The following is a 14,462-nucleotide window of genomic DNA, read 5'->3' on the forward strand; positions in this document are numbered from 1 at the left end:
ATTAACACAGACTCTAACAGGACAGGAGTCATGACGATAAACACACATTAACACAGACTCTAACAGGACAGGAGTCATGACGATAAACACACATTAACACAGACTCTAACAGGACAGGAGTCATGACGATAAACACACATTAACACAGACTCTAACAGGACAGGAGTCATGATGATAAACACATACATTAACACAGACTCTAACAGGACAGGAGTCATGATGATAAACACACATTAACACAGACTCTAACAGGACAGGAGTCATGACGATAAACACACATTAACACAGACTCTAACAGGACAGGAGTCATGACGATAAACACACATTAACACAGACTCTAACAGGACAGGAGTCATGAAGATACACACATTAACACAGACTCTAACAGGTCAGGAGTCATGACGATAAACACACATTAACACAGACTCTAACAGGACAGGAGTCATGATGATAAACACACATTAACACAGACTCTAACAGGACAGGAGTCATGACGATAAACACACATTAACACAGACTCTAACAGGACAGGAGTCATGATGATAAACACACATTAACACAGACTCTAACAGGACAGGAGTCATGAAGATACACACATTAACACAGACTCTAACAGGTCAGGAGTCATGACGATAAACACACATTAACACAGACTCTAACAGGACAGGAGTCATGAAGATCTTTGTAGTGGGTGTGGCAATGAGGGGAAAGACACACAGTCACACAGACACACACAGCTGTTCCGGACAGGTGTGGGACTGTTTTAGACAGGTGTGGGGCTGATACAGACAGGTGTTGTATCGTGTTGTACAGACAGGCTGTTGTAGACAGGAGTGTGGCTGTTACACACAGATGCTATGTGTGGAGCTGCTTTGTTAAAAAAGTTAGGAAATTGATTATACAGCAGTGTCCTCATCCAACACACAAAATACATCAACCCAACACTGACCTGAGTAAAAGTTCCAGTGAAAAAGGCACTAACATGTTGAAAATGTTGGAAATGTTGGACACCTTTGGTTCTTTAACCACCATCACGCAGTTGAAAAGTACACGCATGCATAGACACGCTCAGACACACTAACCGCCCCAAAAACAGGTTTTGTGATTCAGTTTTGACATGTCAAGGATATCTCACATCCTTACAGTTCCACACAGACAATTAACAAACCCAGTTTTGTGTATTTGCAGAGAAAACCAGTGTGGAGATATCCGGTCCATCCTCCCGAGGGTAGGTGAGACTGTCCTTCTGGAAGGAGAGAACGGGACCGGCAAAACCTCCGTAGCCAGATGGCTGGCCTCTTCTTGGGCTGACAGTCTCACGCCGGACCCCCTCAACACCCGCAAGCTCAACCTGGTTGTTCTGGTGGACTTCAACGGAGCCAAAGGTGATTTTTTTCAAGCTGTGACATCGGGGCTCCCCGTGGAAGCCCAGCTGGAGGACGGCCACGTCAGAGAGATCCTCCTTGGCCGTCTGGACAGTCTGCTCATACTGGACAGTTATAAACAGGGGGACAGAGAGGTGGACGAGTCACTTGCTGAGTTCCTGAAAGGCCACAGGACGTGTCGGGTCCTGATCACGACGTGTCCAGGACAATGGCAGGCTCTGGGTGGTGCTGTTAGCACTGTGGTGCGGCTTCACCCGAGGCTTATGCAGACCTGACGTTGAACGCAGAGGTTTGAGGATAACAGATGCAGTATAATGTGCTGATTTGAAATGTGCCATGACCTTGTTATAGATTAAGCAATGCAACGTCCTTGTATTTCATTGTATGCATCAGTGCAATAGAGCCATGAAGCACACATTCACACACACACACACACACACACACACACACATACACACACACATACCATACATACCCATACACACACATGCACACCCGTGCACACACATATAAACAGCCATATAACAAGAAATGTCATAACGATCTAGTGGTGTCGTAAGATGCAGCCAGTAAAGCTCTGGCATCAGCATTATACAGTTTGGTAGCACAGGAGACACAAGATGAGGAAATGAATGAGGTGGTTTCCAGTTATCTCTGTTTATCTTGCCAAGTCAGTTCTGCATGTCTGTTCTGTATCAGAAATGCTTACTTTATGAATAGCATGAGATGAGATGAGATGAGATGAGGAGGACACACTGATAAACTGTTAAACGTCTAAACTTTTCTTCAACCACTTGGATAAAAGTCCTTGTGACCTAACACATACAAGTAACCTAAGTGATATTTTCTAAGTCTTAGAAAATGCACAGAATAAATAAACAAATATGCAAAAGAAAGATATTAATTAGATTAATTAATTAGATTTCTTAAATTCTGTTCTGTTCTGTTCTGTTCTGTTCTGTTCTCTGCTCTTCTGTTGAATCAGTTGAAGTTGTTTGGCACTTGTTTTTGTACCAGAACGAGGAGCAGGGAGCTACAGACCCCACACCAAGTCTCACACTGTTTACCAGACGTACATTACACTGTGTATTGTACATGGTTCAAAGTCTTTGCTTTACTTGTAAATAAACTCCTAAAGATATAAGCACGAATATCAGATCATGTGATTCCTGTGAAGTGAGTAGATCACAAAAAAATCTTTGCAATGCAAAAGAAACACAAAATGAAAGATGCGTAATGCCAGTTATTGTCCTTTTCAAGACTAATCAGGAAGTCTCGGTGAGTTGATGAGTGCTGAGCGGGTTTGTCTCAGTCCTGCGCTGTGTCTCAGCTGCGCTGTGTCTCCCCTACACTGTGTCTCCCCTGCGCTGTGTCTCCTCTACACTGTGTCTCCCCTGTGCTGTGTCTCCCCTGCGCTGTGTCTCCCCTACACTGTGTCTCCCCTACACTGTATCTTCTCTACACTGTCTCCCCTACACTGTGTCTCCCCTACACTGTGTCTCCCCTGCGCTGTGTCTCCTCTACACTGTGTCTCCCCTGTGCTGTGTCTCCCCTGCGCTGTGTCTCCCCTACACTGTGTCTCCCCTACACTGTATCTTCTCTACACTGTGTCTCCCCTGCGCTGTGTCTCCCCTACACTGTGTCTCTCCTACGCTGTGTCTCCTCTACGCTGTGTCTCCCCTGCGCTGTGTCTCCCCTGCACTGTGTCTCCTCTGCGCTGTGTCTCCCCTACGCTGTGTCTCCTCTACGCTGTGTCTCCCCTGCACCGTGTCTCCCCTGCACCGTGTCTCCCCTGCGCTGTGTCTCCCCTGCACTGTGTCTCCCCTACACTGTGTCTCCTCTACACTGTGTCTCCCCTGCGCTGTCTCCCCAGCACTGTGTCTCCCCTACACTGTGTCTCCTCTACACTGTGTCTCCCCTGCACTGTGTCTCCCCTACACTGTGTCTCCTCTACACTGTGTCTCCCCTGCACTGTGTCTCCCCTACACTGTGTCTCCCCTACACTGTGTCTCCCCTACGCTGTGTCTCCTCTACGCTGTGTCTCCCCTGCGCTGTGTCTCCCCTGCGCAGTCTCCCCTACACTGTGTCTCCTCTACACTGTGTCTCTCCTGCACTTTATCTCCCCTGCGCTGTGTCTCCCCTACACTGTGTCTCCTCTACACTGTGTCTCCCCTGCGCTGTCTCTCTTGCACTGTGTCTCCCCTACACTGTGTCTCCTCTACGCTGTGTCTCCCCTGCGCTGTGTCTCCCCTGCACTGTCTCCCCTACACTGTGTCTCCTCTACACTGTGTCTCCCCTGCACTGTCTCCCCTGCACTGTGTCTCCCCTGCACTGTGTCTCCCCTACACTGTGTCTCCCCTGCACTGTGTCTTCCCTGCGCTGTCTCTCCTGCACTGTGTCTCCCCTACACTGTGTCTCCTCTACGCTGTGTCTCCCCTATATTGTGTCTCCCCTGCACTGTGTCTCCTCTACACTGTGTCTCCCCTACACTGTGTCTCCCCTGCACTGTGTCTCCCCTACACTGTGTCTCCCCTGCGCTGTGTCTCCCCTATATTGTGTCTCCCCTGCACTGTGTCTCCCCTGCACTGTGTCTCCTCTACACTGTGTCTCCCCTACACTGTGTCTCCCCTGCACTGTGTCTCCTCTACGCTGTGTCTCCTCTACGCTGTGTCTCCCCTGCGCTGTGTCTCCCCTACACCGTGTCTCCTCTGTGTCTCCTCTACACTGTGTCTTCCCTACACTGTGTCTCCCCTACGCTGTGTCTCCTCTACGCTGTGTCTCCCCTGCGCTGTGTCTCCTCTACACTGTGTCTCCTCTACACCGTGTCTCCCCAACACTGTGTCTCCCCTACATTGTGTCTCCTCTGTGTCTCCTCTGCACTGTGTCTCCTCTACACTGTGTCTCCCCTACACTGTGTCTCCCCTACACCGTGTCTCCTCTGTGTCTCCCCTACACTGTGTCTCCCCTACACTGTGTCTCCCCTACACCGTGTCTCCTCTGTGTCTCCCCTACACCGTGTCTCCTCTGTGTCTCCTCTACACTGTGTCTCCTCTACACTGTGTCTCCTCTGTGTCTCCTCTACACTGTGTCTCCTCTGTGTCTCCTCTACACTGTGTCTCCTCTACACTTTGTCTCCTCTGTGTCTCCTCTACACTGTGTCTCCCCTACACCGTGTCTCCTCTGTGTCTCCCCTACACCGTGTCTCCTCTGTGTCTCCTCTACACCGTGTCTCCTCTGTGTCTCCCCTACACCGTGTCTCCTCTGTGTCTCCTCTACACTGTGTCTCCTCTGTGTCTCCCCTACACTGTGTCTCCTCTACACTGTGTCTCCCCTACACCGTGTCTCCTCTGTGTCTCCTCTACACCGTGTCTCCTCTGTGTCTCCTCTACACCGTGTCTCCTCTGTGTCTCCCCTACACTGTGTCTCCTCTACACTGTGTCTCCCCTACACCGTGTCTCCTCTGTGTCTCCCCTACACTGTGTCTCCTCTGTGTCTCCCCTACACCGTGTCTCCTCTGTGTCTCCTCTACACTGTGTCTCCTCTGTGTCTCCCCTACACTGTGTCTCCTCTACACTGTGTCTCCCCTACACCGTGTCTCCTCTGTGTCTCCCCTACACCGTGTCTCCTCTGTGTCTCCTCTACACCGTGTCTCCTCTGTGTCTCCCCTACACCGTGTCTCCTCTACACTGTGTCTCCTCTGTGTCTCCCCTACACCGTGTCTCCTCTGTGTCTCCCCTACACCGTGTCTCCTCTACACTGTGTCTCCCCTACACCGTGTCTCCTCTGTGTCTCCCCTACACTGTCTCCCCGCTCTGCTGCACATCTCTCCTTTCTGTTGTACTCTGTATGTCTGGATGCCCTTCGTAGAAATGCAGCAGTGCTAAACTAGGCTTGTCCAGACAGCACACAAGCACACAAGTGAACACAAGTGAACACAAGTGAACAGTATCCTTCTAGTTATTTGATAGCCCCAAGGGGCAATGAAAACAATTTTCGTTGCTGTCTGTGAATAAGCGGCATATTTTGGTTTTCAAAAAGATTCAGTCGAAAGGACACAGGTAAAGACTGTAGAAAGCAAATACCACCATAAAATCAAAACCAAATCCAAACATTTAAGGCTGGAACAACAGTACATAGGCTCCGCCCCCACACCACAAACAACTGTATCCTCCAGCATGGCTGTGCATTCATGGCACTGTTTACCATGCACTAAACAATAAAAAGACATGAAGAAAGTTTATTCTACAACACTCAAATCAAAAGTTGGGGGGGGGGGTTTAAACTCAGCATGGCGCTACAGTGCAAATGCTTCACTGCAAAGCCTAGTTAAAAACATAAAAGGCATGTTATTAGTGCCTTTTGTTTAGACTTGGAAGCAAAGGTTAAGTATGTCTGTATGTTGCTGTTTCATTTCCTGCTTGTCAAGAGTTGACTCAGCTGTTCTACACACACACTCTGTTCCTGCTAGGAATCCTAACCAGAGAAATGTCTAACTGCCCCATTCATCACCACTGGGGCAACTCCCATCATGCATTAGGAGTCCTAACCAGAGAAATGTCTAACTGCCCCATTCATCCCCACTGGGGCAACTCCCATCATGCATTAGGAGTCCTAACCAGAGAAATGTCTAACTGCCCCATTCATCACCACTGGGGCAACTCCCATCATGCATTAGGAGTCCTAACCAGAGAAATGTCTAACTGCCCCATTCATCACCACTGGGGCAACTCCCATCATGCATAAGGAATCCCTGTGTTTGTCCTGCAGAGCCTTTTCCTTCTTATCTTATAATTGCTCAGCTGTTAAGAAAACTCCCTCACAGTCTAGTGCACAGCGGTGGGGCAGGGAGTCCTTCTCCACCTAAGGGACCACCACCCCAGTCATACCTCCACTCTGGGAGTCCTTCTCCACCTAAGGGACCACCACCCCAGTCATACCTCCACTCTGGGAGTCCTTCTCCACCTAAGGGACCACCACCCAAGTCCTGGGCCTCCACTCTGGGAGTCCTTCTCCACCTAAGGGACCACCACCCAAGTCCTGGGCCTCCACTCTGGGAGTCCTTCTCCACCTAAGGGACCACCACCCAAGTCCTGGGCCTCCACTCTGGGAGGTAACTGCTGTTTTCCCTGTTTTGCCACACCTGATCCAACAACATCACTGAGCTTCAAAAGAAGCCAGCGATGTCTCCTCAGTACAGATGCACTCCTGCTCTGGTCTTCATGTACACAGTTGCTTTTGGGATCACGTTGGGGATTTTCTGGAGTCAAGAGCAGCTTCAGAAAACACTGGTCAGTCCACTGCCTAAAAAATGAAACCCTTTCTGGATTCTTGCTCGCAGGATCTACAAAACAATAACTGTGAAGCAATTTCTGATCTCCCCAAAGTGGCCAGAGTTTCTCAATTCCCAATGTAAACACACCCAGTTGAACTGTGTGTGCAAGACTAGAAAATGTGCATGGCTGAGAAAGCTACCAGGGCTTTATGGAAACATCTGTAGGAATATGACTGTATTAACTACGTTAAGTTTACTGACGATGCTGAAGTGTATTTCACACACAAGCATTTAGTGACACAAAGTCATATTTAAATCTATTTGTCATATTTAAATCTATGGTAATTCTCAAATTAGCAGATCATAAAGTCCCCCCACATGAATAAGCATTAGTTCTCGTATCCAAGGCTAGCAAAAGCTGTCTGTATTGGTCAACATTTGACTTCTCTGTTTGGGTCCCTCAGAGGAAGCCCGTTCTAACCTTTGTCCAGTTTACTGGCAGACGGAGTGTAGGGGACTTTCCACAGCTGTTTGTTTGGGCTGCATGGCGCCCTCTACTGGTGCGCACTAGACCACACACACTGCTGTCTGCAAGTTCTGAAAAAGATTATACTAATAGCCTCTGGAAATGTGTTTTTTCAGATGGTAACCAAAAGTCTTTTTTGACAAGTTGTGCATTTTGTGTTGTGAATAAAACAAACCATTCTGCTATAGAGACTGTTTGACTAAACATCTCTTTGGCCAAAGTACCCAATCAGCTGCCTATAAACCAGAATAGGGAACTTAATATGTCAGATATAACAGCTGCTAAAATTAAATGCAGCACACTGTTTTCACAGTAAAGGAAAAGGATAAATGTATTTTACACACACTCGCAGACACAGTGCACTCTGTAACTGGACATTGACCGCTTCTGCCGTTTAGTTTTTACGCTCCAGGACCAATGAACCAGTGTCGGCACAGGTGTGGTGCAGAATGCCAGCTTTAATGGCTGTTTATAGTGGAAGACCTGATCACATGACTTCATTAAGTCACATGACTTCATTCATGATGCAGCTGAGGACAGAAGTTGCAGGACTAAATAATAGCTAAAAATAGCTAAAGATTAGCATCAGCGTGTCTGCAAACACGTGTGGCTGTCACACGCAGACGTGCACGTGGCTCTCAGCCAACATACTTTAACGTAACGTAAACGAATACACTAGGAGGAAACGTTTAATCCAGAATGTGTAAATGAGCAGTGAAGAAGAACCTTTCTTTAAGCGTTATTGCTTAATGGATCTTGCCACCAGCCACCAGCCACCACCACTACCAGACTGCACATACAGCTCTGCTTATCTGCACCACAGTGTAGGTGAGATGTTGGAGATGTGGACGTTAGCACTTGCTAGGCACTGCATGCTACATTTACCCATGAGTCCCTTCTCTACATCTCCACGCACAGATGTTTACATGCATGGAGTATAATGAATCACTAATCCAGCACAAAAGCGTCTTAGCCACACACTCAATGCAATGCTTCAAATCTCAATGGATGGTGCTTCAGACGATAACCCAAGACATAAACGACCTTACCACAGCAAAAGGGGTTTTCCAAAGGCCTATAAAAGCAAAGCGTGGTTGAGTGGCCAGGGGAGCGTCCCGGCCCAACCCCCAGTGAGCTGCCACTTCACCCGCCACACTGAAGAACCCGGAGACCAAACCCCCCCGACACAGCAGGAAGTGAAAGAGTCCTGGAAGAGGATCACACAGGATCACACAGGATCACACAGGATCACACAGACTCAGAAACGCAGACTCAGAAACCCAGACTCAGAAACCCACACTCAAAACCCAGACTCAAAACCCAGACTCAGAAGCCCAGACTCAGAAGCCCAGACTCAGAAACCCAGACTCAGAAACCCAGACTCAGAAACCCAGACTCAGAAGTCCAGACTCAGAAGCACAGACTCAGAAGCACAGACTCAGATACCCAGACTCAGAAACCCAGACTCAGAAGCCCAGGCTCAGAAACCCAGACTCAGATACCCAGACTCAGAAACCCAGACTCAGAAACCCAGACTCAGATACCCAGACTCAGAAACCCAGACTCAGAAACCCAGACTCAGAAACAAGCCCCTTTCTCATTCTCTAGATAGCAGTGCTCACACAACAGGAGTAATAAAAATGTAATAATAGTAATAATGGAAATAGAAATGCAAAGTAAATTAGGTGCATCATTTATAATGAGTAGTATATTATGGAAATGCATAAATATTCTCAATTAGTTGGTCTGTTAATGTATAAATCAATATTTTTTCCAATAAATTATTTGCAAATTGTTCCCAGCAGTAAGTATTTATGAGGTCTAGTATATCCAGGATGAAAGACCTCATCAGCGCCACCATCAGGGAAACAAAGTAGCATGCAACTGTCTCACAGCGGCATCCAGTCCAACAGCAGGGACGGGTGTCCAGCAGGACAGAGACATCACACACTCTTAACACACACAGACTGCCGAGCTGCAGCGTTCTGGATCAGTTGCAGGGGTCTGATGGCATGCATAGGAAGACCAGCCAGTAGGGAGTTGCAGTAGTCCAGTCTTGAGATAACAAGGGACTGGACAAGGACCCGAGTGGCCTCCCTAGAGAGAAATGGTCGAATCCTCCGAATGTTGTGAAGGGCGAATCTGCATGATCGTGTTGTGTTAGCAACGTGGGCCGTGAAGGAGAGTTGATTGTCGACAACTACACCAAGGCTACGCGCTTCCATGGATGGAGTGATCACGGTGTTCTCGAATGAGATAGAAAGATCACGATGAGGACTGGCTCTTGCAGGGATGTACAGCATCTCTGTCTTGCTTGGGTTAAGCTTTAGGTGGTGAGCTGCCATCCAAGAGGCAATGTCTTTTAGACATGCAGAGATTTGAGCTGAAAGCTGTGTGTCAGAGGGTGGGAAGGAAAGTTATCACAGTACAATAGTGATAACATTAATTGGGGTTAGGTGTACCATACAGGAGAAGAGAGAAAAGAGGAGGAGAGAAAAGGGGGGGGTGTAAAAAGGGAAAAGACAGAAGGACAGAAAAAAACCAGCTCAAATGACCACTGCAATGGTTCACCAACTGCTGCTCTAGGGAGGGTAGGGTTAATAAACGCTCTGTTAAGTGTGCACTTTCCCCGCCGAAGGCTTGACCAGAGAGGGTTTTCAAACTCGACTGTGGATGCCACTGTGTGTGAAAAAGATTCCCGGTCAGTAATGACAGTGTGGTGCAGTAAGAGATGTAGAGATGTTCAACATTGTAGTGAACAACGCAGGGGTTCCAGAGAAACAGGACGTTTTATACAGATGTTATTCATCAGCTGTGCACAAACATCCTGTTTCTCTGGAAATCCTGTGTATTCCACACTTTTGAATAGAATTTGAACACTTTCTATAGAATTTGTCTATTCCAATTGTGCGCAAATGATGAAAATATAACGAGAAAGAACATCTATAAAGATACTAACATAAAGATTAACAAACAATATGGACGTAAAGATAAATCCCAGGTTTTACCCTCACCAACTCACCACTGGCTACACCCAGAGTCCTGCATACAAGTAAACCTTTACTCTAGTCATGTGAAAAGTGTATTTTGCTAGCAGCAACAGAACTGACTGGTAAACAGCACGTGGCTTTGTGGATTTTGGGTTGATTTCCATGTTTGTGGAGTCATAGTGTTGGAGGATGATGGTGTTTTTGTTAGCCTGGTCTGGTCTTGTTGTTGTTGACTGGTCTGGTCTTGTTGTTGTTGACTGGTCTGTGTCATTGTCTTGTTGACTGGTCTGGTCTGTGTTGTTGTCTTGTTGACTGGTCTGTGTCGTTGTCTTGTTGACTGGTCCGATCTTGCTAACTGACAACTGGTCTGTGTTGTTGTTTAGTTGTTGTTAACAGGTCTGGTCTTGATGATTTTGACTGGTGACTGATCTGGTCTACTTGTTGGCTGGTCTTGCTGACTGGTAACTGGCTTATGTTGTTGTTGACTGGTCTGCTCTTATGATTGATGACTGGTGACTGATCTGGTCTTGTTGTTGGGTGGGACTGGTCTCGCTGACTGGTCTGTTGTTGTCTTGTTCATGACTGGTCTGGTCTTGTTGACAGGTGACTGGTCTGGTCTTGTTGTCTTGTGTAAAGAAAGTGAAACTCAATCTCTTTTCCCCGACTATGTACATGAGGGGAGTTTTTAGCAAGTGTTGTTGTGGAGACATATGCCTAGAAGACCTTTCTGCATGTGCATTTAACCATATCTTTTCATATCCCACGGCATTCTTCTATTAACAGTCCTCAGCTCACTTTGACTGATGATCTTTGTGTATAATTTTTTATTAATTTAATACAGCTAAACACTGCAATTAAATCTCATATGTCTCTATGTCATATTTAAGACATAATTGAGGATGAATTCTGCCATAGAATGTGATTTATATTCACACTTTCACACACACACACACACACACACACACACACACACACACACACACACACACACACACACACACACACACACACACACACACACACACACACACACACACAGTTGTGCAGAGGGGATCATGTTTTCTATGAAAAAACGAAACCCAGTGTGTGTGTGTGTTTCTTGTCGACAGTGGTGACAAGGTTATAAGCAGGAACCAGGAAAAGTGTCTCCTTCTATTGCACAATGGGTTTCCCACAAACGAATATAACACCCACAAACCCTCACATGTCCACACACGGCCCCATGTGCAATTCCTTTCACTTCCTTATTCTCCCCCAGCCATTCTGATGGAAGGTCACGACTCATTAGTCTGTATCACGCTACAGTCCTTCAGGAGAACAGCTCCACAGATCAGCGTCCTGTGTCCCCATATCTAGTTCAGCTCTGGGGAGGGACACACAGCAGGTTAAAGACCTGCTTACAGGACAAAAAATTGAACTCATGCCACGATCTCATGGACACGTCCTCATTTTCTGCTAATTTTATTAAAATTGATTTGAACAATGTTTCAAGAATGATTACAAGTGTATTCATTTGTATAACCCTGGGCATTAGAAATGTGATTAATAATAAATCATTTCATACTTCAGCTAAAGGGATCTTTACACTGGTAGATAAAGAAAATTATGTTAGAAAAATTAGATGTTTCATTAGTCCACATACAGCTACTTAAAACTAGAGATACTTGAATATTAAGATAGTGAGGATTACATTAAGTCTGCGGCTGTGTTCCATTCCACAGGTTCCCTAAGTAGTGCTCTTGTGCTCCCTACATACTTTGCATGTAATGTGGGTCAAGGGAACTGCATTTGATTACATCCCTTATTTCTGAATGCCTTGCTACGGCATCATATTCTGGACATTTTTTCTAATTCAAGTGTAAATGTGAAAATGCTAATTAAATTGCATATGTACAAGTGCATTTAGCATGTGAGTGTGCAATTTGAAAAAAAACTGAAATTTGAATTTTAATTATGTTCTAAAAGGGACATAACTGAAATTGAAATTTCAGTTTTTTCAAATTTCAGTATTTTCGTTTGCATGTCTGTGTGCAATGGCTGGCAAATTTAAAATGAAAGTTCTTTTAGACATTTAATCTTCAATGTTTTATAGGGCTGTTCTTTCAGCAAAACAGTAGTAAGTGAAAAGTAAGGCCTGACCCTGAAGTAAAATCACTAAACATAACACGTCAACCCATGTTCGCGTGTGACAGCGTGACTCTGTGACTGTAGTGCAGTACTACGCTTTTGACCACAAGGTTGTTTTTCTTCCAGCTGCTAATGCAGAACTCAGAGGTCTCAGCTGTGGTCACATTTCACACTGATCTTGCTGTCACGTGGAAGCAAACGGCCATGCATTAACGTCGGGGTTACTAGAGGACGAATCACCTCACAAATGCAGGGTGCGTTTCTGGATAATTACGTCTGGAGTCCTTTTCTAGAGCCAAGCAACAAGGCCACAGCAGCCCAGCCTGTCTGCTGGACTCCAGATGAAATTCTGGACAAGGAATCTCCCCAGTAGTGTTTTACTTTTTGTTTCAGAGCGATTTTGTGAACTGTCATTTTTACCAAAAACAGGAAGTGAAAACCAACCCAGCCCTTACCCAGCCCTTACATATATCAGTTTTGCAGAAGCATTCAAATGTTAAATTGACATTACAGAAAATAAACCTTTTATAGTCTTCTTTTACAGAATACAGCAGATACTGCCTAACTGTGAAACAAACATCAAATTCATGTTCTGTGCCTGTGCCAGTCTGTGAGGTTGAGGCGGGTTTCTTTACACACTTCAGAAAGCACATATGTGACCATGGCATCACCAGATCAGTCTCTGGAGAGATCATACATCAGCCTGAATGCTCACCGTGTCTGTTGTCAAACTGTGTTTATTTTGCTTGTTGATAACACTATTGTTTTAATCATATTTGTTTTCTTTCTGTTTTCCTACTATTTGTATTTTCTGATTTGTAAAAACACTTTGAGTGACTGCAGTTTATGACAGGTGCTATATGAATATAAATTAAGTACCTATAATAAACACACACACACACACACACACACACACACACACACACACACACACACACAGGGCAGAGCTGCAGCATCTATGCACTGAGTGCAACCACCCACACCACCCGTTATAAATCCACTTACAAAATCTTTTCTTTGCATAACATGTTCTCGGCAGTAACTCATATAGCCAATGAGCATCCTGGAATCAACAATATTTAACTAAACCGGATGGGCCTCAATGGGAACGCTTGACATGAAGGTTAAATTCAGTTTAACTGCCTGTTCGCTTTGTTTTTGCTCTGGTCTTGTTTTGTGTAACTTGCTTTGTTACCGTCCTGTAGTTTGCTGCCATCTACTGGCGCAGTGGCGCGTTGCTCGGTGCGATTTAATGACCACATTTAGCTCGTTTACAGGGTTGCCAACTCTCACGCATTGAGCGTGAGACACACGCATTTTACCGTTTTCACACGGTCTCACGCCACACTTCCGATATCTCACGCCAAAAAAAAATATCCAGTTTATTTACCTCAGATCCACATATATGATTCAATACGTTACTAGTTCGCTAGCTCTGGCGCCATCCACCGGCGATATAACACTGAATCTGTGTCCATTTTACGTTCGCCACCCCCCCGCTAAACAAAATACACTCGCCACCAGCTCCAGGTTAAAATCTCACTCCAAGCGAACGTCAAAAGTTGGCAACCCTTATGGAGCTATTATAGTGTCACCAGAACCTGAACCTGAAATCATTATTACTTGAAAAAACAGTCTGTAAAATCCTCGCAGGTATGCAAAAATTCTAGTTAAAATTCAGGTTCAGGTCGAAATTCCGGTTCGGGTCGCAATTCAGGTTCAGGTCGCAATTCAGGTTCGGGTCAAAATTCAGGTTCGGGTCGTAATTCACGTTCGGGTCGAAATTCAGGTTCGGGTCGTAATTCAGGTTCGGGTCGAAATTCAGGTTCAGGTTGAAATGCGGTTCATCCGGGATACGTAGGATGAGCAAACAAACTCAGAGCTAATCGAACTGCATCTGGCCAATCACAAAACATATCAGAGGTCATTGGGAGGCTGCTAAATTTCCTGCAAGAGTGCGGTCCCTGTTTGGCGTGTAAGTAGCATGTAAGCAGCACGAAAGTGACCACTGTGCCACCCAGAAATGGCACCTTGTGGCAGCTGCCACATAATCGTGGCACTTAGTGTGACCAGTGCTGCGTGACTGTGGTCTCCGTTGTCCAGAAACGCCGCCTGCCTCTGCTGACAGACATCTAAAGACTCTTGGGTGACTCTGCGTATCG

General features: G+C 46.1%; 1 protein-coding gene across 2 annotated transcripts in view; it reads left to right on the forward strand.

Moving 5' to 3' along the window:
• The window catches only part of LOC143497186 (uncharacterized), a 15,085-nt gene extending 12,549 nt beyond the window's left edge, over positions 1-2,536 (forward strand). For both annotated transcript variants that reach the window (XM_076993014.1, XM_076993011.1), the window contains one exon: positions 1,189-2,536. In XM_076993014.1, coding sequence (XP_076849129.1) covers positions 1,189-1,660 — 472 coding nt within the window. In that variant the 3' untranslated portion in view covers positions 1,661-2,536. The remainder of the gene's footprint in view (positions 1-1,188) is intronic.
• The last annotated feature ends 11,926 nt before the right edge of the window (positions 2,537-14,462 follow it).

This window comes from Brachyhypopomus gauderio, unplaced genomic scaffold, assembly GCF_052324685.1.
Source record: "Brachyhypopomus gauderio isolate BG-103 unplaced genomic scaffold, BGAUD_0.2 sc102, whole genome shotgun sequence".
Taxonomy (NCBI): domain Eukaryota; kingdom Metazoa; phylum Chordata; class Actinopteri; order Gymnotiformes; family Hypopomidae; genus Brachyhypopomus; species Brachyhypopomus gauderio.